Source organism: Zosterops lateralis (genome assembly GCF_965231275.1).
Source record: "Zosterops lateralis genome assembly, chromosome: 10".
In the NCBI taxonomy this organism is placed as follows: Eukaryota; Metazoa; Chordata; class Aves; order Passeriformes; family Zosteropidae; genus Zosterops; species Zosterops lateralis.
Genome location: NC_139770.1, coordinates 14,637,518 through 14,654,304, shown reverse-complemented (window position 1 = coordinate 14,654,304; position 16,787 = coordinate 14,637,518). Strand labels below are relative to the sequence as shown.

General features: G+C 38.0%; 1 protein-coding gene across 1 annotated transcript in view; it reads right to left on the bottom strand.

The window, feature by feature from the left end:
• The window catches only part of SLC9A9 (solute carrier family 9 member A9), a 175,423-nt gene that overhangs the window by 95,117 nt on the left and 63,519 nt on the right, over nucleotides 1-16,787 (bottom strand). Inside the window, exons 7-9 of the mRNA XM_083868679.1 lie at nucleotides 12,073-12,208; nucleotides 11,127-11,235; nucleotides 961-1,049 (exon numbers count right to left, since the gene is read on the bottom strand). Coding sequence (XP_083724805.1) covers nucleotides 961-1,049; nucleotides 11,127-11,235; nucleotides 12,073-12,208 — 334 coding nt within the window. The remainder of the gene's footprint in view (nucleotides 1-960; nucleotides 1,050-11,126; nucleotides 11,236-12,072; nucleotides 12,209-16,787) is intronic.

Here is a 16,787-nt window from a genome sequence, read left to right as displayed (position 1 = left end):
GTGATTTCAAATCTATGAGACTCTGACAGTTGAACTGATACTGTGGCCAGTTTTTTTTTTTTTTTTTTCTATCAAGCTGTTTTTGATAGAAAATTGGATTTTTGATTAAATTGAGATGTGCAAGAAGTGATGAATTTTTCTACGTAAAATTTCCAATGCTTAAAAGAAAGGAACTGCTGTAAAAGGTATGAGATTGCATCATGAAAATTATAGTATTGGGCCATAAGTTTCCATTTTGTTCTAGGAGAAAGATTTCCTACAACCTGGGTTTCTTCAGACATATGAGTCAACGTTAAAAGGGAAGAAAACTGCATTTAAATGACTTCTTCAAGGATCTAGGTAGTGGCAGGATTTTCTACAATAATTCGTGCTGAAAAGTATTTTGAGCACTGCAATGCCATAGATCTGAGAACAGCCCCAAGTTTAAAAAAATAATTACAGGTCTAGTCACTTCTTCAAACAAAAACCAGATGATCAAATTTCACATTTCTAAACTCTAAATAACACAATGGAAAGAAAAGGTCTATCTTTCCAATTATGACAATTTTTAATGAAACAGGAATAAACTATGAGATTGCTTAAATCTGTGGCCAGACTGCAGCTAATAAAACCCCTTTGCAAAAATCTACAGGGATCCAATATTTCAGGCCACTTCTGTCTTACTTACTAGAGCTCTTTGTTTTCCTTTATTTTTAAGCATTTTTGTATGGAAGTTGGTTTAAGCTGTTATCTCCATACCTGTCTGATATTTCAGGGCTCTTGGGAAGAACAGATTCTTATATTATATTTTGTGCTTATCCTGGTAATTGTTACTGTTTTCCTGGCAAAATCTCCAGTCATTCCCCTGATGAAGACATAAACCTCTTGCTTTGCATTAATGAACTCCCATCCAGTTCTATTCCAGTAGCTGTTATTCCTACACCTGTGTAAGACATGATGAGAGTTATTTCCATGTCCTACCTGTTTAGTTCTCATTTTGGAATCTGGTGACAGATTGTTGTAGGTGTAATGGGCCTGTGTGACTCCACAGAAAAGGACAGCAACAATACCTGCAATTCAAAGAGAAAACAGAGTTAGCTGCTTCTATTTTTTTACTCAGTTTTGCAAAAGGCTGCATAAAAAAGCAAATTAGTCTAACAGCATTTTATAACAAAAGAAATTTGAGATATATGTCCTAAGGACAATCATGCTTTCATAGTATTTCCACTGTTGTGTATTTGGAAATTCAAAGGCTGTAGAAAATTTGTTTCATTTAATACATGGTATGATTCAACCATAATCTAACTGACAGTAATTGTAAGTGCAGGACTAACATAATCGTAATATGTAGGAATTTGGACTATTTGAAAAAAATTGGCAGGGACTGAATAGAAAAGGAAAAAATAATTTTGTTACATTGAAATGGTTTGAGACCACTTAGTGCTGAATGACTGCAACAGGGTAAAATCATTTCAGTCTGTGCCTGACTGTAGCTTATCACAAGCAGTGTGTAACAATGTCAAGGTGAACAACACCACGTTGGTTAGAAGTGATGCTCTGGCAGGTGCAAGCTGTGCTGCCTGGAACAAGCAGGTCAGTGACCGTAGACATGTGGTAATTGTTATATTCCCAGCTTGTGGAAGATCTGGAGGGAAAGCAGGATTGTTAGGAATAATGATAACAAATTTGTTTTATAGGGATATTTTTCAATACTTCCTTGGCCCTGGCTCTAACTCACTAGAATCAGAGTAACATCAGTGTAATGCAGTATTGTAATTTAAGTAGCTGATAAGATTGTGAGGTTTGGACACAAATAACGCAGGAGGAACCCACACAGGGAGAAAACAGAAAACCAAAACTAGTGTCCATCAGTAGCCATATGTAAATGCCCATGGAGGAAGAAAGCTCTGTTTTTTTCTTAAACTCGGAGAATGTCTACATAGATAATTATTTACACAACAGCTCAGGGTTTTCTTGTGTCCATTCTGGTCATTGTTCTCTGAAACCCTGCACAAACACTTCCCCAAGCAGGGGGGTGGGCTGAGCACAGAGCGAGCCAGCAGTGGGATCTCTGTGTGCCTCCAGGTCTCACCTACACACAATTCCCCCCCGTCCACCCCACAGGGCTTTAGTCCTTGTGCCTTTCAGCCCTTCTCCCTGCAGGAGCTGCAGCATGCCCTAATTAGCCTTTTAGTTCTGCTTCCTCACGGGCTGCTCCCCACACTGCTGGAGAATTTTCAGCTCACAGGCTGCTCACTTGTACTGACACATTATACTGATGAGGCAACAAAGCAAGCAGAAAGATGCCTGTCCAGGTTTAGGCACTGTTCATCCTTGTGATGTGATTGTGCTACAGCTTTCTAGGCATTTATGGGGTTAAGCAAGCATGAACTGAAACATATAAACCAGTTGCACTGGAAGCAAAGAGCATGAAGTGGAATGGTGAAAAGGATCTCAGCCTGTTCCTCCAGTCCTGGCCTGGAAACTGGATAAAGCTCCCTCCATCTTCTCCAGGATGGTGACTCTCCTGACTTTTTGGGTGCCAGCATAAAGGGGCTCAGTAAGGGGGCAGAATCTGCAGCACTGCACCTTTAGCACAGCAAACCCAATACAAACAACCTGCTACTCCAAAAGGATTAACAGGAGCTGGCCAGGCTTCAGAGTCCTAGGAAAAATGGACGGACATATACCAAACGAGGGTCAGTTGCCTCAACCACTGATGCCTCAACAGGTTCTTTAACAGGCTTATCCAAATCTCTAAATGTTTGAATTTTAGCAGCAAGAGGCAGGTGAAATATCCTCCCGCTCTGAACCACAGCATAGATAAGGAAACAAATCAAAGTAATAATTTAGACAATGCTGAAACGATTTCATTTGCGGGAGATTGTGTGTGTGGGATCTGTGAATTCTCACATAACAGTTAAATTTATCATTACCTTACCATGTCTTTCTTTAGACTCTCCTTATATTGCTAACCAAGAAAATATTGGCCAAAAAAATTTCCAATTTTCTTGCAAGCCCCTCTCTTTTTTTCTGGGAAGAGCTGGGGCTTGGCATTAATATGTCTTTGATGGAAGAAAAAGTATGGAGTAAATACTTCTGATTTGATTTGGCACAAGGGACAACTGTCATCAGAAAGAAAATGAGGAAACAAGTACATGTTTTTCCCCACAAACCACTGTGGACATTTTGTTTGCTTCTGGGTTCTCTTTATATTGTAAATTTACCTGTACTGCTTCTACGGAACACTGACTTTTTAGCCAAGAGAAATTCCACTGAGCTTTTAGTGTGTCTTTGTTTTTTATATTTATTTTCTTAAGTCTGTTTTGATATTTACTTTTTTCTAGCTACACTATGTCTTTTCTTCATGGTAAATAATGTGGGGTGTGGTGAGATTGTCACTGCTTAAATATATTCTAGGAGGTTTATATTTTTATGAGGTCTAATTGCTCTCATAAATGTGTCTAATTCTTTTTTCTCAGTTACTGTATTTGATTGTGCAGAACTGATCTGGGGAATTTAAAAATTCTCAAGGCATTAATAATATGCACTGGGATGCTCAAACAATGACATTTTAGTTAAAAATACAGCCAAACAGTAATATTGCTAAGTGTCACTAGCTCCAGGCTCAGTAACTGAAATGGAGATAAGAGTTTCTGATGCAGTTTCTTCTCTATTAATCATCAGGATGTCAAGTCTTGCATTTTTAAAATAGACTATTAAATTCAACTGTGATTATAAACTGGCTTTGACTGCTAAGAAACTGTTAATTATGGGTAGTGAGAAAACTGAGAGAGTGTCATGAAGAATAAAATGGCTTAAATCTGATTTTGCAATAAGAATAAATGAACTGAACCATGCAATTATGCAAGTGTAGAAACCAGATACCCTGTTTCCAGGGAAGACTGGGGGAATGCAGTGGAATATTTCAATTGCTACTATTGAAAGCTTAATATGTACCAGCCACGACTCTCACAATCAATAGCTTGTTAAAAGGCTTAGAGAAGATTGTTTGCAATGAATATCCATAAAAATGATTACTTAAGAGTAATGACCAATTACATGTTAACTGAAAAGGAAAGAGAAGTACCTAAAGAGGCAAACACAGAACTCATTAGTTACAAAGCAATCTGGATTTCTTTGTAGCGCTATTAAAGGTGGATTTTGAAGTTAGCTGGGTAGCAAAATACTGCATGAACAGAGTATGGCACAGAATGGGGTTGCTTTTGTGGGCTTGCTTTCACAGAGAAACAGGTAAGAGCAAATAGAGCAATGCTGGAGTTGTAAACAGAAAGTATCCATTAGATGCAGGGAGGCAGATAAAGCAAGATGGCCTTTTAGTTGTCCTCAATTTCAGGCTGTTAGAGACAGCTCACTCACTCACTATTTTAAAGTGGCAAAATTAGCAATTACTGAAGCAGTACTACAATTGCAAAATAAAATGCTAACTTAAAGTAACCAGGGAATGTTTTGAGCTGAAACAGGTGGCAAGCTGTTAAGTGCAATACAGCTCCTTGTGCTTAGTAAGAGGTTATTGGAATTTTTTCTCTTAATATAAAGATGAGAGACTTCACAGAAAAATGCTTATATCACTAGTAAACTTTCAGCTACAGATCAACCTCTTTGAAGAATTTTCATTAGAAATAAAAGCCCTACATTTCTATTTGATTTTTTGTGACAGAGAAATTGAGATAGCTTGTTAGCTGTTAATACAACTAGAGAACTTATTCCTACATTAGTTTTTACAAATACATGTAGTTGAAATGGTTGTTGAGCCAAAAGCTAGTAATATAAAAAATATAGCAACTATATAGGGACTTGTGCATTTAATAGTATTTTGGTGATAGTGTGAACCTTAAAATTGTAGTGTGGGAATTAATTTACAAGTGCTATTCTGAAAATAGCTCCCATATTGTCACTACAAAACAAAATCTTTTTTTACATCATTTCACAAACATGCAAATAAGGAATGTCAGAGAAGGGCAGCGTGTGCAATGTTCTTTTAATGCAACCCTGGAAGTGAGTGGCCACAATCAAACCCTGAGAATTTGCTAATTTGAGAGACTAAACCAGGCATTTTTCTCCAGCTGTCAGGTCTTTTAGTGGTAAAAAAAAGGGAATTTAGAAAAAGAAAACCCCCTAAACTGCTTTCTTCTCAGGGAGCAAAAGACTAGATAAAAAAGTAACCTTCATTTCAAAAGATCTGCAAGCAAACTGACCAGTTTTCATCCCAACTTTGAAGGTTTGTAGAGTTTCTGGGATGTCTCTCTAAAGATGCACTACAGACTAAAATCTCACAGTAAAGCAGCAGGAACTGGTCTTTCATCAAAGGTGGTGAAATGCGTGGGAAAAGGAACAATGAGGATTGGGTAAAAGAGAAATTATTTAAATCAGCTAACATTTACTTTGGAGTCATATTTATGCCAGAATCTCCACAGCACCTCTTGGGATGCAGACAGAATGTGTGAGTGGCAGGAAGTGAGACTGTGCTCTGCCTCAAACTGCTGCAGGAATAAGGCCATACACCCAGTGGTGACAATATTCCTGTCCAGCCTGTTTGCACTGAGGGTATGAAGTGTGACTAATCATTTTCTTGAAACTAAAGAAAAGATTTGAGGCTTCTTGCACCAGACCTGCACCAATATAGAACCAAAGCTCGTGCTTTGTTCATGAGGCTTTTATCTCTGGAGTTGTCTGAGGTTGATTTTATGTTGAAGTGACAGAAAGCAACAAAAGATTGAGTTGAAGGGAATTTTTAGGCCCTTATCTGTTCATTGGTGCTGCACCTGGCTGCTTCAAATGAGACCTGGGATTCAGTGTTGTACTTTTGTAACCCCAAATGAATTGCTGAATTCAATTTACATTGGAACTCCTATGGTGACATATAACAGCCTTTATTCTGGACATGCTAGGAGTGCTTACCCTGTTTATCCTCAACCCCTGCACTGGCAATAAGACTCCACTATCCACATTTTATGGAGCTGATCTTTGGTCTCAGCTTACTGCCTTGCTAGAATATGTACTTTTCTCTAAAAGCAGACACATTTCTCCTTTTTTTCTTACTGCCTTAGAAGACTGTACCTACAGCAGCCCCTAAATCAGCCAGAGCCAAGCCCTGACTGCAATAAAGGTTCTGCAGCAGACCAGCTCAGTTGTCCTCTGTCTCTGCACAGCAGGGCAAATGCCATCTTCTTGCCTATTGTTCTCCTAATTAGGCTTAGATTTCATCCTGTGCTCCTGGGAGTGGCAGAACCAGAGCTTACAAGAGTTGTGGTCTCTTTCCTTTTGACCTGAAAGCCAAAGTATCCCTTCTCCCTCCTAACTGGCAGGAATCTTCCTACTCTGCATGACACAGCATGGCACATTACTAATGAATAAAGAAAATAAAACCACACAGTTTAGATTTTAAAGCCCAGAATATCTTATTTGTATAGAATAATGTCAGCTCAGTGAACTAAGGCCCATCAGGCACCAAACTGCCTTGGGTTCACAGTGCTCACAACTGCAGACAGAAATGTTTTGGTAGATCCCTTCTGAGAGTGTCACAAGAGCTGGTCACAGCATCTTAAAAAAGCAATGAGGTAGATGACAGATTCTAGTCAAATCACAGCAAACAGATAGAAGTGAACAGCATGAGGATAAATGCACTTTGTCAGCAGCAGTAAAGGAAATGGAAGTTGGTGACATTAACTCTTGATATGTCCTCAATACAAAGGTAGCGCAAAATGGCCCCAGTGAGACCAGATCTTTGGACTCATCCTGGGTACCTCATTCATAATATGCTGCTTATTTATTTTTTGGAGGAAAAGCTTTCCTGCTAGGTAGACTCTGATCTCCTGTGAGCCCATAAAGAAGAAGGCAGATGTCACAAAGCCGAAAACATCACAAAATATTCAGACAAGAATTGCTGACGGTGAGGAAGCAGCAGTAATTTATTATCACAAGCTTTTTGCTTTATAATGATCAGAAATCAAAGGGCTCCGAAAACCAGTAAAGGAACAAAAATGACACTCTCCAACAATTTTTTCCTTCATGGTCTATTGTCTTTTTTGTCTTCATAATGCAGGTCTTTACTGTGTAAAAATCAGAGGAGCTTGGCTGCAATTTTGATGCCTTTACACTGAGTCACTGTGTGACTTTGAAGTATGGATCAATTGAACACATACATACAAGTCAATTGCCATACACATGCTCGAGTGTATTTCTGCAGGTAAATTAATCTCTTTTTATTTGAATATCTGGTCACTTCAAACAGCTGTAGATAGAGAAAGTCTAACTGAGATGACCATTAAATGCCCATGTAGATCATGGAACCTTTATCAGACTGAGTGATCATTTAGAATTTAGAAACTTTTGTTATTTATAAATCAATATAACAAGCAATTAATAAATGCAAGATGTACTTTCCTAATTTATTTCAACAAGTGTTTAATTTAAATTATTTATGATTTTTTTCATAGCTTACTAGTAAATACTATGTAATGAACTTTGCAAATGAAAACAACTCTATTAACACTGACCTTACTCTAGTATTCTGTTATTACAGCTTTGCTCAGCAGTCAGGAATGATATACTCCAGGGCAAATGAGAAAATGCACAAATTAGGTTCTACTGTATAAGAATCAATTTATCATGCATATGTCACTGCTTGATGATATAGCTACAAGATTAATAACCATAACATTAATTTATAATTTCCAGTTCCCAATATAACAATAATTGTGTAGTCATCCCAGATTTTTCTTTTGATTTGCTGGTTCAATCACATCCATTTTTCAACTAGGGTCGGGCTCATATTTTGTGTGTTATATATCATGGGATGTCTTGAGGCAGAGCAATGAAATATTTTCTAGAATATTGACCTGTACTACTCTCCACTTAAATTTTATTTTAGAAATCTGCAAGCTAAACAACTGAGCCCTACCACCTACTTTACCCACTAAAAAAAACAGTATAGCCCATTATTTTTAAATTATGAAATACTTCAATATTACACTTCAAAAAGCTCAGAATGATTGAAGGACTGCTGTGGAAAGCATTATAAGAATAAAATTATTTTGCAATTATATTATTTAGTAGCTACAGGGAAGTACTAGTCTAGTGTTAATCCTTTGAAGTTCATTTAGAAAAATGAACAGAGAAAACACAATATCCAAGGAAAATTAAGATGAATAGAGCCATAAATGTCTAATGGAACAAGTTACTTTGGAAGCTTGTCAACACTAGGAGTGTGGTCCATTGCATGCAGAGGTGCAGCTGTGCCATTGCTGGATTGAGGCTCCCTTTAGGGACAGGCACAGGCGACTGTAAAACCAGAACCTGCATGCACTGAGACAAACAAAGGGCAAAGCAAGAAAGCTGGAAAAGACTGGGAATGATGGAGGGTGGATTAAGAGCTGAGTGTGTCCTGAAGCCTGACTGAGTTTTTCCTGGTCTCTCTCTGCCTTCTGCAACAGGTGCTTTGTGTGGACCCACCTGTGTGGGCACTGCACACAACTGCATTTTGCACATATTTCCTTAGTGTGGGTACAAGAAATCAGAGCTGAACCAAAGTCTGGTGAAAATTTCTTGACCAACAGAGTATTTCTGCTGCTGAACTTGGAGTTTAAAATAATATTTTGAAAGGAGGGAGTTTGAACTATTTCAGAGGAAACAGAGAAGAAAAAAGCCACATCAAAACTGGTTAAGCCAGACAACTAAAGGGTAATGTCAGCACAGTACTAATAAAGAAAATTCATTTATAAAACACAGCTTTGAACTTCTGAAGCCACAAGAAAGGCCCCATGATTTTTTCTGTAATAACAGGTTCTGACAAAAGCCTTGTACAGAAATTAAGTGATAAAGATTTAACTGGTAGAAATTTTAAGATTAAACTTTGCCTTCTCAGAACAGTGTAATTAAACAATTTCCATGTGAAACTCAGAACCCATGAAAAAATACTCATGAAAAAATGCTAGTGACAGACCTAAAAATGCTTGATACTTTATATTGGAATATATGTGTTGGTGAAGTAATTATCTTTCCTCTATCAGTTCTTTTTTTTGATAAGAATTAGTTAAATTTCCCAACAATTTTCTATTTTTTGCCTTAAATTGGAACTTTACTTTGGTTCTACTCTCTTCCTTCCTCTGTGTTTGCCTCTGTCCATTTAAAATTCCTTACCACATCTACCACCACCATCTGTGGTATTCAATAATTAAGTCTTTTATTTCAGATATTTTATATATTACAGCAGGAAAGAGCAATGAAATACTCTTCAGGGTAACCACCAGGAGAGACTCTGCTGTCCATCATCATGTTTGCAGCATGCAAAAAAGACATATGCCAATTATTTTTGTCTGGACATGCTGTCTGTTCCTATGCCTGAGAAATGGAAATTACCTTTGGTGCAGCACCTGAGGCTCTGAAAGATATTAGTGTTTCCTTTACAAATCTACTTTTTGTGTATAATGTATAATCAATTGTTCAGTTGCAGTAACAGCATCCTTGTGCTCTGTGAGGAATGCATTTTAAAACAGTCTTTACTTGGAAGTCACTGATTAGGAAATCAGTACCTCCAGTGGCAGGCAAGAGATCAACCATCATCCTCCTTTGCTTCCATTTTGCTGTAGTATTCTTGCCACAATTTTAAAAGCTTGTTGAGTCTAACCCCAGGCAGCAGCTCAGACTCTCACAGCTGCTCACTCCCTCTGTCCCTCCTCCCCGGTGGGATGGGGGAGAGAATGACAAGGGTAAGAGTGAGAAACCTTCCTCCTCCAGCTTCTCTTGCTCTGGGATGGGTGAGCTGGGATCAGCTGTCCTGGCTGTGTCACCTCACAGCTTCTTGTGCACCCTCAGCCCCTTTGCTGCTGGTGTGAGGTGTGGTGAGGAGGAGGAAGTCCCTTGGCTCTGTATAGGTGCTTTTCAGTGATATCTGAAATATCCCTGAGTTGCCAATGCTGTTCCCAGCTCCACATTAGCTACTGTGAAGAAAATTAACACTACCCTTGCCCAAACCAGCACAGAGCTGTTAAGAGACAAAATGGACTTTCATTCCACCTGGTATCTGATTTTCTTGATGTGATGAAATACCACTCTTTTGTTCTCTTCATGTCCCACTGTTTTTATTCATTGGCCTGAAGAATTTGGCAGTAAAAAAGAATGCAAAGTTATACAATTAGTTAGGCAAAGATGCAGATATTAATACCCATTCAGGAACAGTTTGATTGTGTGGCTGATATTAAAAAAGTAACCTGCTGGCTCCAGAGAACTCAGTAAAAATGTAACTGTTGCCTTCAAAAGGCTTTGAACAATTTTGCAAACAAACCAGCATGGGCTGCATTACCACTCCATTAAGCATTTTTCTTCTCCTGATTTTCCCTGACATTAATTAGAGCACTGGATTTCAGGGGTGACAACCACAAGAGCATTAAAACAATCAAGGTCATAGAAACTTTGTTCTTTTGAACCACACTATACAATAGCTTGCTGTAGAGGTAAACTATATCCATTTACAAATTTTGCCTAAACTTCTGTGTACACTTTAATGGAGGCCCTGGGTACATAATTGACTGTGATTATATAATTTCTTTCCTGGCATTAATGAAAAAACAATCTGATCACACATCTTTCTACCTGTCACTGGGACATGGCTGTGCCAAAAATGTACATGTAGGTGCACTGAACAAGATGACTTTTCTCCCCTAATTACAGAGGTGGATGCAACCCCCTGGCCCTGCTATTGGTTTACTATTGATAATTGGTCTCAATTATTGGTAATTGAGACAAAGGAGAAGGGCCCAGGATGTGGAGTGTGTGCAGAGGAGCACAGTCTGCTAATCACAACTGCCTAGTTCCCTCCTTGTACTTACTGTTATCTTTGCTCCCATAGCTGGCCAGAGAATAGGGGGATTAATTGAGGGACTAATAGGGATGGGATAATGCAGGGAAGAAAGACTGAGGACTTGAGCCTGCTCTATTATGTCTTTGGAAGAACTGTTCAATGTCACTACAGAATTGTTCTTAAAGATGAAACAATCTTCAGTACAGCAACAGGCTTTTAGAAGCTTTATATATGAATGATGTCAAGCCTAAAATAAACCATGCATTTTACCCACACTAGAGGCATATTACAAAATTGCTTTTATTTCATTAAATGCAACACTTACCTGTAAGCCCAGCGGCTTCTGCTGATAAGAAGGCACTCCAGGATAGGAGGAAAAACAGACCTGTCTCCAACATAGGAAACTCACAGAGCTTTGTAAATTTGGTCAAGTGCTAAAAGATTACTAAGGAAAAATAAAAACCCAGCTTGTTTTATAGGCTAAAATTGCACTCAATCTGAGAAAGGATGAAAGAAAGAAAGCTCCTCCACCATACTCATCTACATGTGTTGAATTTGGGAAAAAACTGCACAACTTCTAACTTATCTCAAGGAGAAAAATCCAGAACAGATTTTAAAGTCAGCTATTTTAAGTACTTTTGTGGAGTTTGAATTAATACCTAGTTGGTTACATTAGATATTCTTTTTCCCATAAAAAAGGAAAAGGAAGTAATTTTTTCCAATTTCATAAAAAACCTGGCATTTGTTTACATTTGTGTGAATGTAAGAAAGATGAAAATAACTGACCTTTCTGCAGTAGCACTTTATATGAACTGTAAAACACAAGAAAAAATGCAGGGCAACAGACAGACCTTTCATTTGTAGCTTAGTTAAACTGAATGGGCTTGTTGGTCACACTGACATGGTGTAGTGTTTCCCTGGTATTTTCGTATAATTGCTGCTAGCCTGGAGTTCATAGATAGGTTGCTGTTCTTAATAAATTCATGTTTGAGCCTCAAAATAGTTGAAAACACTTTACTTAAGATATAATTATTTGCAAACAGGATGATAAAGGCCAGAGTTCTGCCTAATGGTAAAGGTAAAAAAGAAATTTGTAGATTCTGACAAGTGACATTTCTTGTCAATTTATGATTTGTCTGTTTCTTTACAAACACTTGAGCCTAGAGTGAAAAGCTTCAGGCTCAAACTAAAGATGGTCACTCTCAGATATTGCATATTTTTTCCAACATATATTGATTTGTTCTCTGAAAACAAACCATAAAGGATATTAAAGCTGTGACAACAGCATAAGAGGATCCCATGGCAAATGATCCAGCAAAGATCCCCAGAAAATTTCCCACTGACTGGAAGAAAGCAGCAGCATCAAAAGCATTAGGATTCTCCTTAGGACTGTAAATGGATATAGAGCTGAAAAGAAAACAAAAGGGTGGGGGAGAGGGAGAGAAAAAAGAATAACAAATTCAATCACATTGTAACAATTTTGGAATCAATAATTGAAAATTAACAGTTTTAGGCACTTAAAATGCAAAACAAAGCTTCTCTGGGCTAATAGAGGATGAGAGCAAAGCAGATGGAGACTGGGGAGAACCAATTTGTTTTCAAGGTATCACACTGGAAATAGTCTACTGCCAGTCAGCAACACTTTTATACTAGAAGTGCCATAAACAATATTGTTTCCAGGCCAACAAAACATTAAAAGGTGGTAGGTGGATAAGAAAACTGCAGGGAAGATAGATAACTTTGAATTATTTATTGGCCATATGTCCTCAGAGCGGTTACATATTCACAAATATTCTTGATAAAAAGTGCAGCTTTGTGGCTGAGGTTCAAATAGGTGACACAAATCACAGCATGTACCACACATTCAACAGCAATTTTGTCACAAACCACCAAGTATATTCCTTCTTGGTGTAACCCTTCATAACCAGGGCTGGAGCTGTAGCAAGAGCTCAGGAATAGGAAAACTTGTGGACAGGATGAATATTGTCCCACAGAAACTGCTGCACTTGTCTGAGGTCACCTCCTGTTTCCCACCCCAGAGTGCAAAATACCACAAGTATTTTGGAATGGGAAAGGATGCCACCAAAGCAAAGGGGCTGTGCACCACATAATGCTTTGAGTGTCTCAGAGTTATTTGCCACCAGCCAGTTATCACCCAGAACATCAGTAACTCCATGTATGTATGTCTCTTTTCTGGTTGAAATTTTATCTAGAACAGATACAAAATAGCTCTAAGCCTCACAAACTAATTAAGCAACATTTTAGATCTTTGTGTTCTGTTGCTTTGAGCACTGTTTTGGGTACTTTTATGATCCTTGTCAGAGAAAATGTGCTGACCTTGGCACTGGATTCCAGAACGCGTCTTGGATTGCTAGAAAACAATTGATATTTTAAGAATTAAAATGTTAGAATTTTTAAAAAGTTGTGAATATTTTAAGCTTTTGGAATATTAAGAATGTGATCCTTGCAGTCTGATGTTTTTTATTTGGAAATCAGGCTTAGAGCTGAAGTTCTGCATAAAGGATTTTCTAAACAGTTGCATTGAAATAACACAAAAGTGTGAAAACAGTTTTCATGCTTTCAGTCTGCAAAAATGGCACAAGGATTCTCAAGGCATATGCTGGAGCACCACAAATATGAGGGGTGAATGCTCATGTACTGCAACAGAAGTAACTAAGCACTACAATCTGTTATCTCCAGTTATGATGATTAGCACCACCACAAAATCAGTGAGATGATTTCTAGTGAGAGGTGCTATTGATACAAGGACACAAAGCACTGGCAGCAGAGGAACTGGTAATCAGCAGCATGTTGCCATCTAAATTTTCTATCCTTTTTCGACTGTGGCTTTCCTAGACCAGGGGATCAGTTATAGTTCTTTGTTTCTCTTGCCTAAAAAGTTGTAGGTGTGTCTTGACAGCAAAGCAGCCACTTGGTTCTTTGATGTTTGTCCCTGCCAAGCACACAGAGACTGCAGCTGCTGGTCTGCTTTGCTCAGTGAATTATAAATCAGGAAATGATCTTTTGTGCTGTGGCTTGCATTGAGTGGTGAATTCAGAGAGGTCCTAAAATCAAGGGAAATGGTTCTGTTTGAATGATGGGCTCTGACCGTGATAGGGATGCTCAGTGACAAAAAAGGTCTTGACATGGAGTGAAAATGTATTAGTCAAATGTAAGCCATAGTCAGCAAATGGCTTTTTATTAAGTATGTTAATCTTAGGGCAAGAAAAGTTGGTTTTATTCAGATTGGTTAGGGTTTGCCCACCAATCTACCAACAGGTTTCAGGTATGAAGAAAACTAGAAGAAAACATCCAATTCTTAATGCAGTTATTTCAGAATCAAATATGAAATCACTCATTCTCACTGAAAAAAATTTCTACTCAGTGTGCCCCCCATGATTTTTTAAAAGTGCCATAACATCGCATATGCTCATTATACTACTGTGGTTTCTGGTCTAAATCTTTCCGGAACTTCTGTTTCCCTGCAGTTCAAAGAATATCTACTTCTATATTTAATTTTGCATTATTCTCTACTAGAGCTATTTATTTTTCTGGATATGTTTCTTTTTAGCACTAACTTTTAATGCTTTCAAGCATCCAAAATACACAGCAATTTACCTGACAGTTTTTCTATATAAGCTGCAATTTAACAGAAGAGGATTTTATCCTGTTTATTTCACTACTTCCTGCCAAACCAATTACTTGACCTAAAAACAAAATTGCAAAGTTTAACACTGGAGAGAACCATAATTAAAATTATAGTGCCTCTACCCTTCTTCTTTTTCCTTGGAGAGCAATTCAAGAGGCCTGCTGGCATGACTTGCCCTCTCTGCTATCTGCTCTGTGCTCTCTGTTCAAAGGGGTTGATTGCAGTTCATTAATAAGCAATGTGGGAGAGTTTGATACTAAATTTCAAACTGGTTTTAGGTTTTAGATGTTTTCTAAACGCTGAAAGAGTTTAAGAAAAAAAACCCAAAAACAAAACCAAAAATCAAACAAACCAAAAGTGTTTATTTCTGCAAATTTGTATCAGAGGTGGATTAAGGGAGTCCTCAAAGTAAATGCAGTGGAAAACTGTTTTCTACTGTTTTCTACTGACTGGTAAATGAACAGATTTGATGGCAAAGGCCTGCTTTATTTGCCACCCATAATGAGAAAGGGTGCAGGGATAGGAATGATATTTTTGGCTCCTCATTGAATTTTCAATACATGTATCTCACAAACCACTGTCCCAGTCCCTCCTTATACCTGTCTGTGTGTGAGCTCGGTAACCTCTGCCTCTCCTTCTGGCTGGAGTCAGGAATAATACTTCACTTCCTGACTGGTTCTTATAAGGATTAGCCAGCACTTTCTATATTAGAAACTATTTAACAGTTTTCTTTTTATTTCCTGTTCTGTGTTTCTTTGAGCCAACAACATTGGACAGGCTCAAGTGCTTTCACAGCATTCAGAAAAGGAAATATAGGCAGTATTTATAAATGCAGTATATTGCAAGTGAGGGTGGTAGTTTTTCTTGAAGCAGATAGAAGGATTAACAGTTTGTGTCAGTTGTACCACGCTAAGCTTTCCACTTCCCTCCTCTCATCTGTTGAGATCACTTTAGCATGACAAACACTTTCCTTCTGCACACTTTATAGGGATTTAATACTAAAGGTCTGCAGGATAGAAGGGCTTTTGCAATAGAAAGTCCAGTCACGTCTCCAGTTACATCTTAACTGATTACTTTTTACATCTTCAGTTATTCTTAAGCAAACTCTCATTTATTCATAAGATCTTTTTCTTCCTGGTAGTTTTCCCACCTGTGAGTACAGCACAATGTATTTTCCTTGGAAAAAAATAAATGAAATAGAAAGCACTTAGCATTGCAGCAAAGGTTTTCCAGTAATATGTGCAAGTTTTTGGAGGAGAAATCTGTTGTTGAGGTTAAATCTTGTATCCCATTTTTGTTTCTGTCCAAACCTGATGTGCAGAGGGCTAATGCGGCAGCATCAACTAAAGAGAGGTTAATCAGCTTTAACTAGCAGAACAGCATAAAGAGTCTTTGTTTTGATATAAGCTAAAGTGAAGCAACACCTGTATTGGATGAATTTTAGAAAAATGCATTATGCTGAAGAAAATACACTCAAGCATCAGAAGGAAAATGTGTGCAAACGAGACAATTTTTAAAATAGAATTATGTAGAATCAGTTATTATAAATAACCAGTAAAGAGACTGGCTTATTCCTGTCTTTCTCCTGTCTATTTGGCCAACATGAAAATAAACAGCTTTGGAGAGGAGCATTTCTTTCCAAGCCAAAGGCCTTTCTTGCTAAGCCAAAGGGCTCCTTTAGCCAAGTGCCCTTCTTCCTCCTTGTCACTTCATCACTGCCATGTAATACTGCACAGAAGAGAATCAGGAACAATGTGAAGAAAAGAAAAAAATACCTGAAAATACAGGAAGGTCAGATGTTCCCTAAAATACCTTCATTGAATAAAGTGGGATCTCCCTCAGGTGATAAATAATTATAGAACTACATGGTGATTTCATCAGCTGCTAATTAAGAAAAATAAAACAGGCCAGAAAAAAGTATTACAGAGTTCAAGGTTGTTTTTAAGAGGCAAAGAAGGTTATTTTTCCTGAGATTATAATTATACAGAAAGAGGTAGGTCACTACAGCATGTTAGAAAACTTGGATATTTCAGAGAAGTGGATTGAATCAAACAGTTTCTGTTCCCACACAACATTTTGGCTATATAGTTTTCCTAAAAGTGTTGGAAGGAAGCCAAACATCAGAGGTGTCATTTACCCCCAGTATGTGTTTGAACCAGAAGGCAGACGTGAAAGCCCATGCATAGGACCAGACACCCACAGCTCTTGGCAAGTTGGTAGAGCCTGCTTAGGCTTCCTCACAAAAGATCTCCTCACACAGGAAGAATAAAGATAAAAACAGTTGGGGAAGTTTGGGATGTGACTATGAAGCAGAGAAGTTTGCAGGCAGTTAAGGCA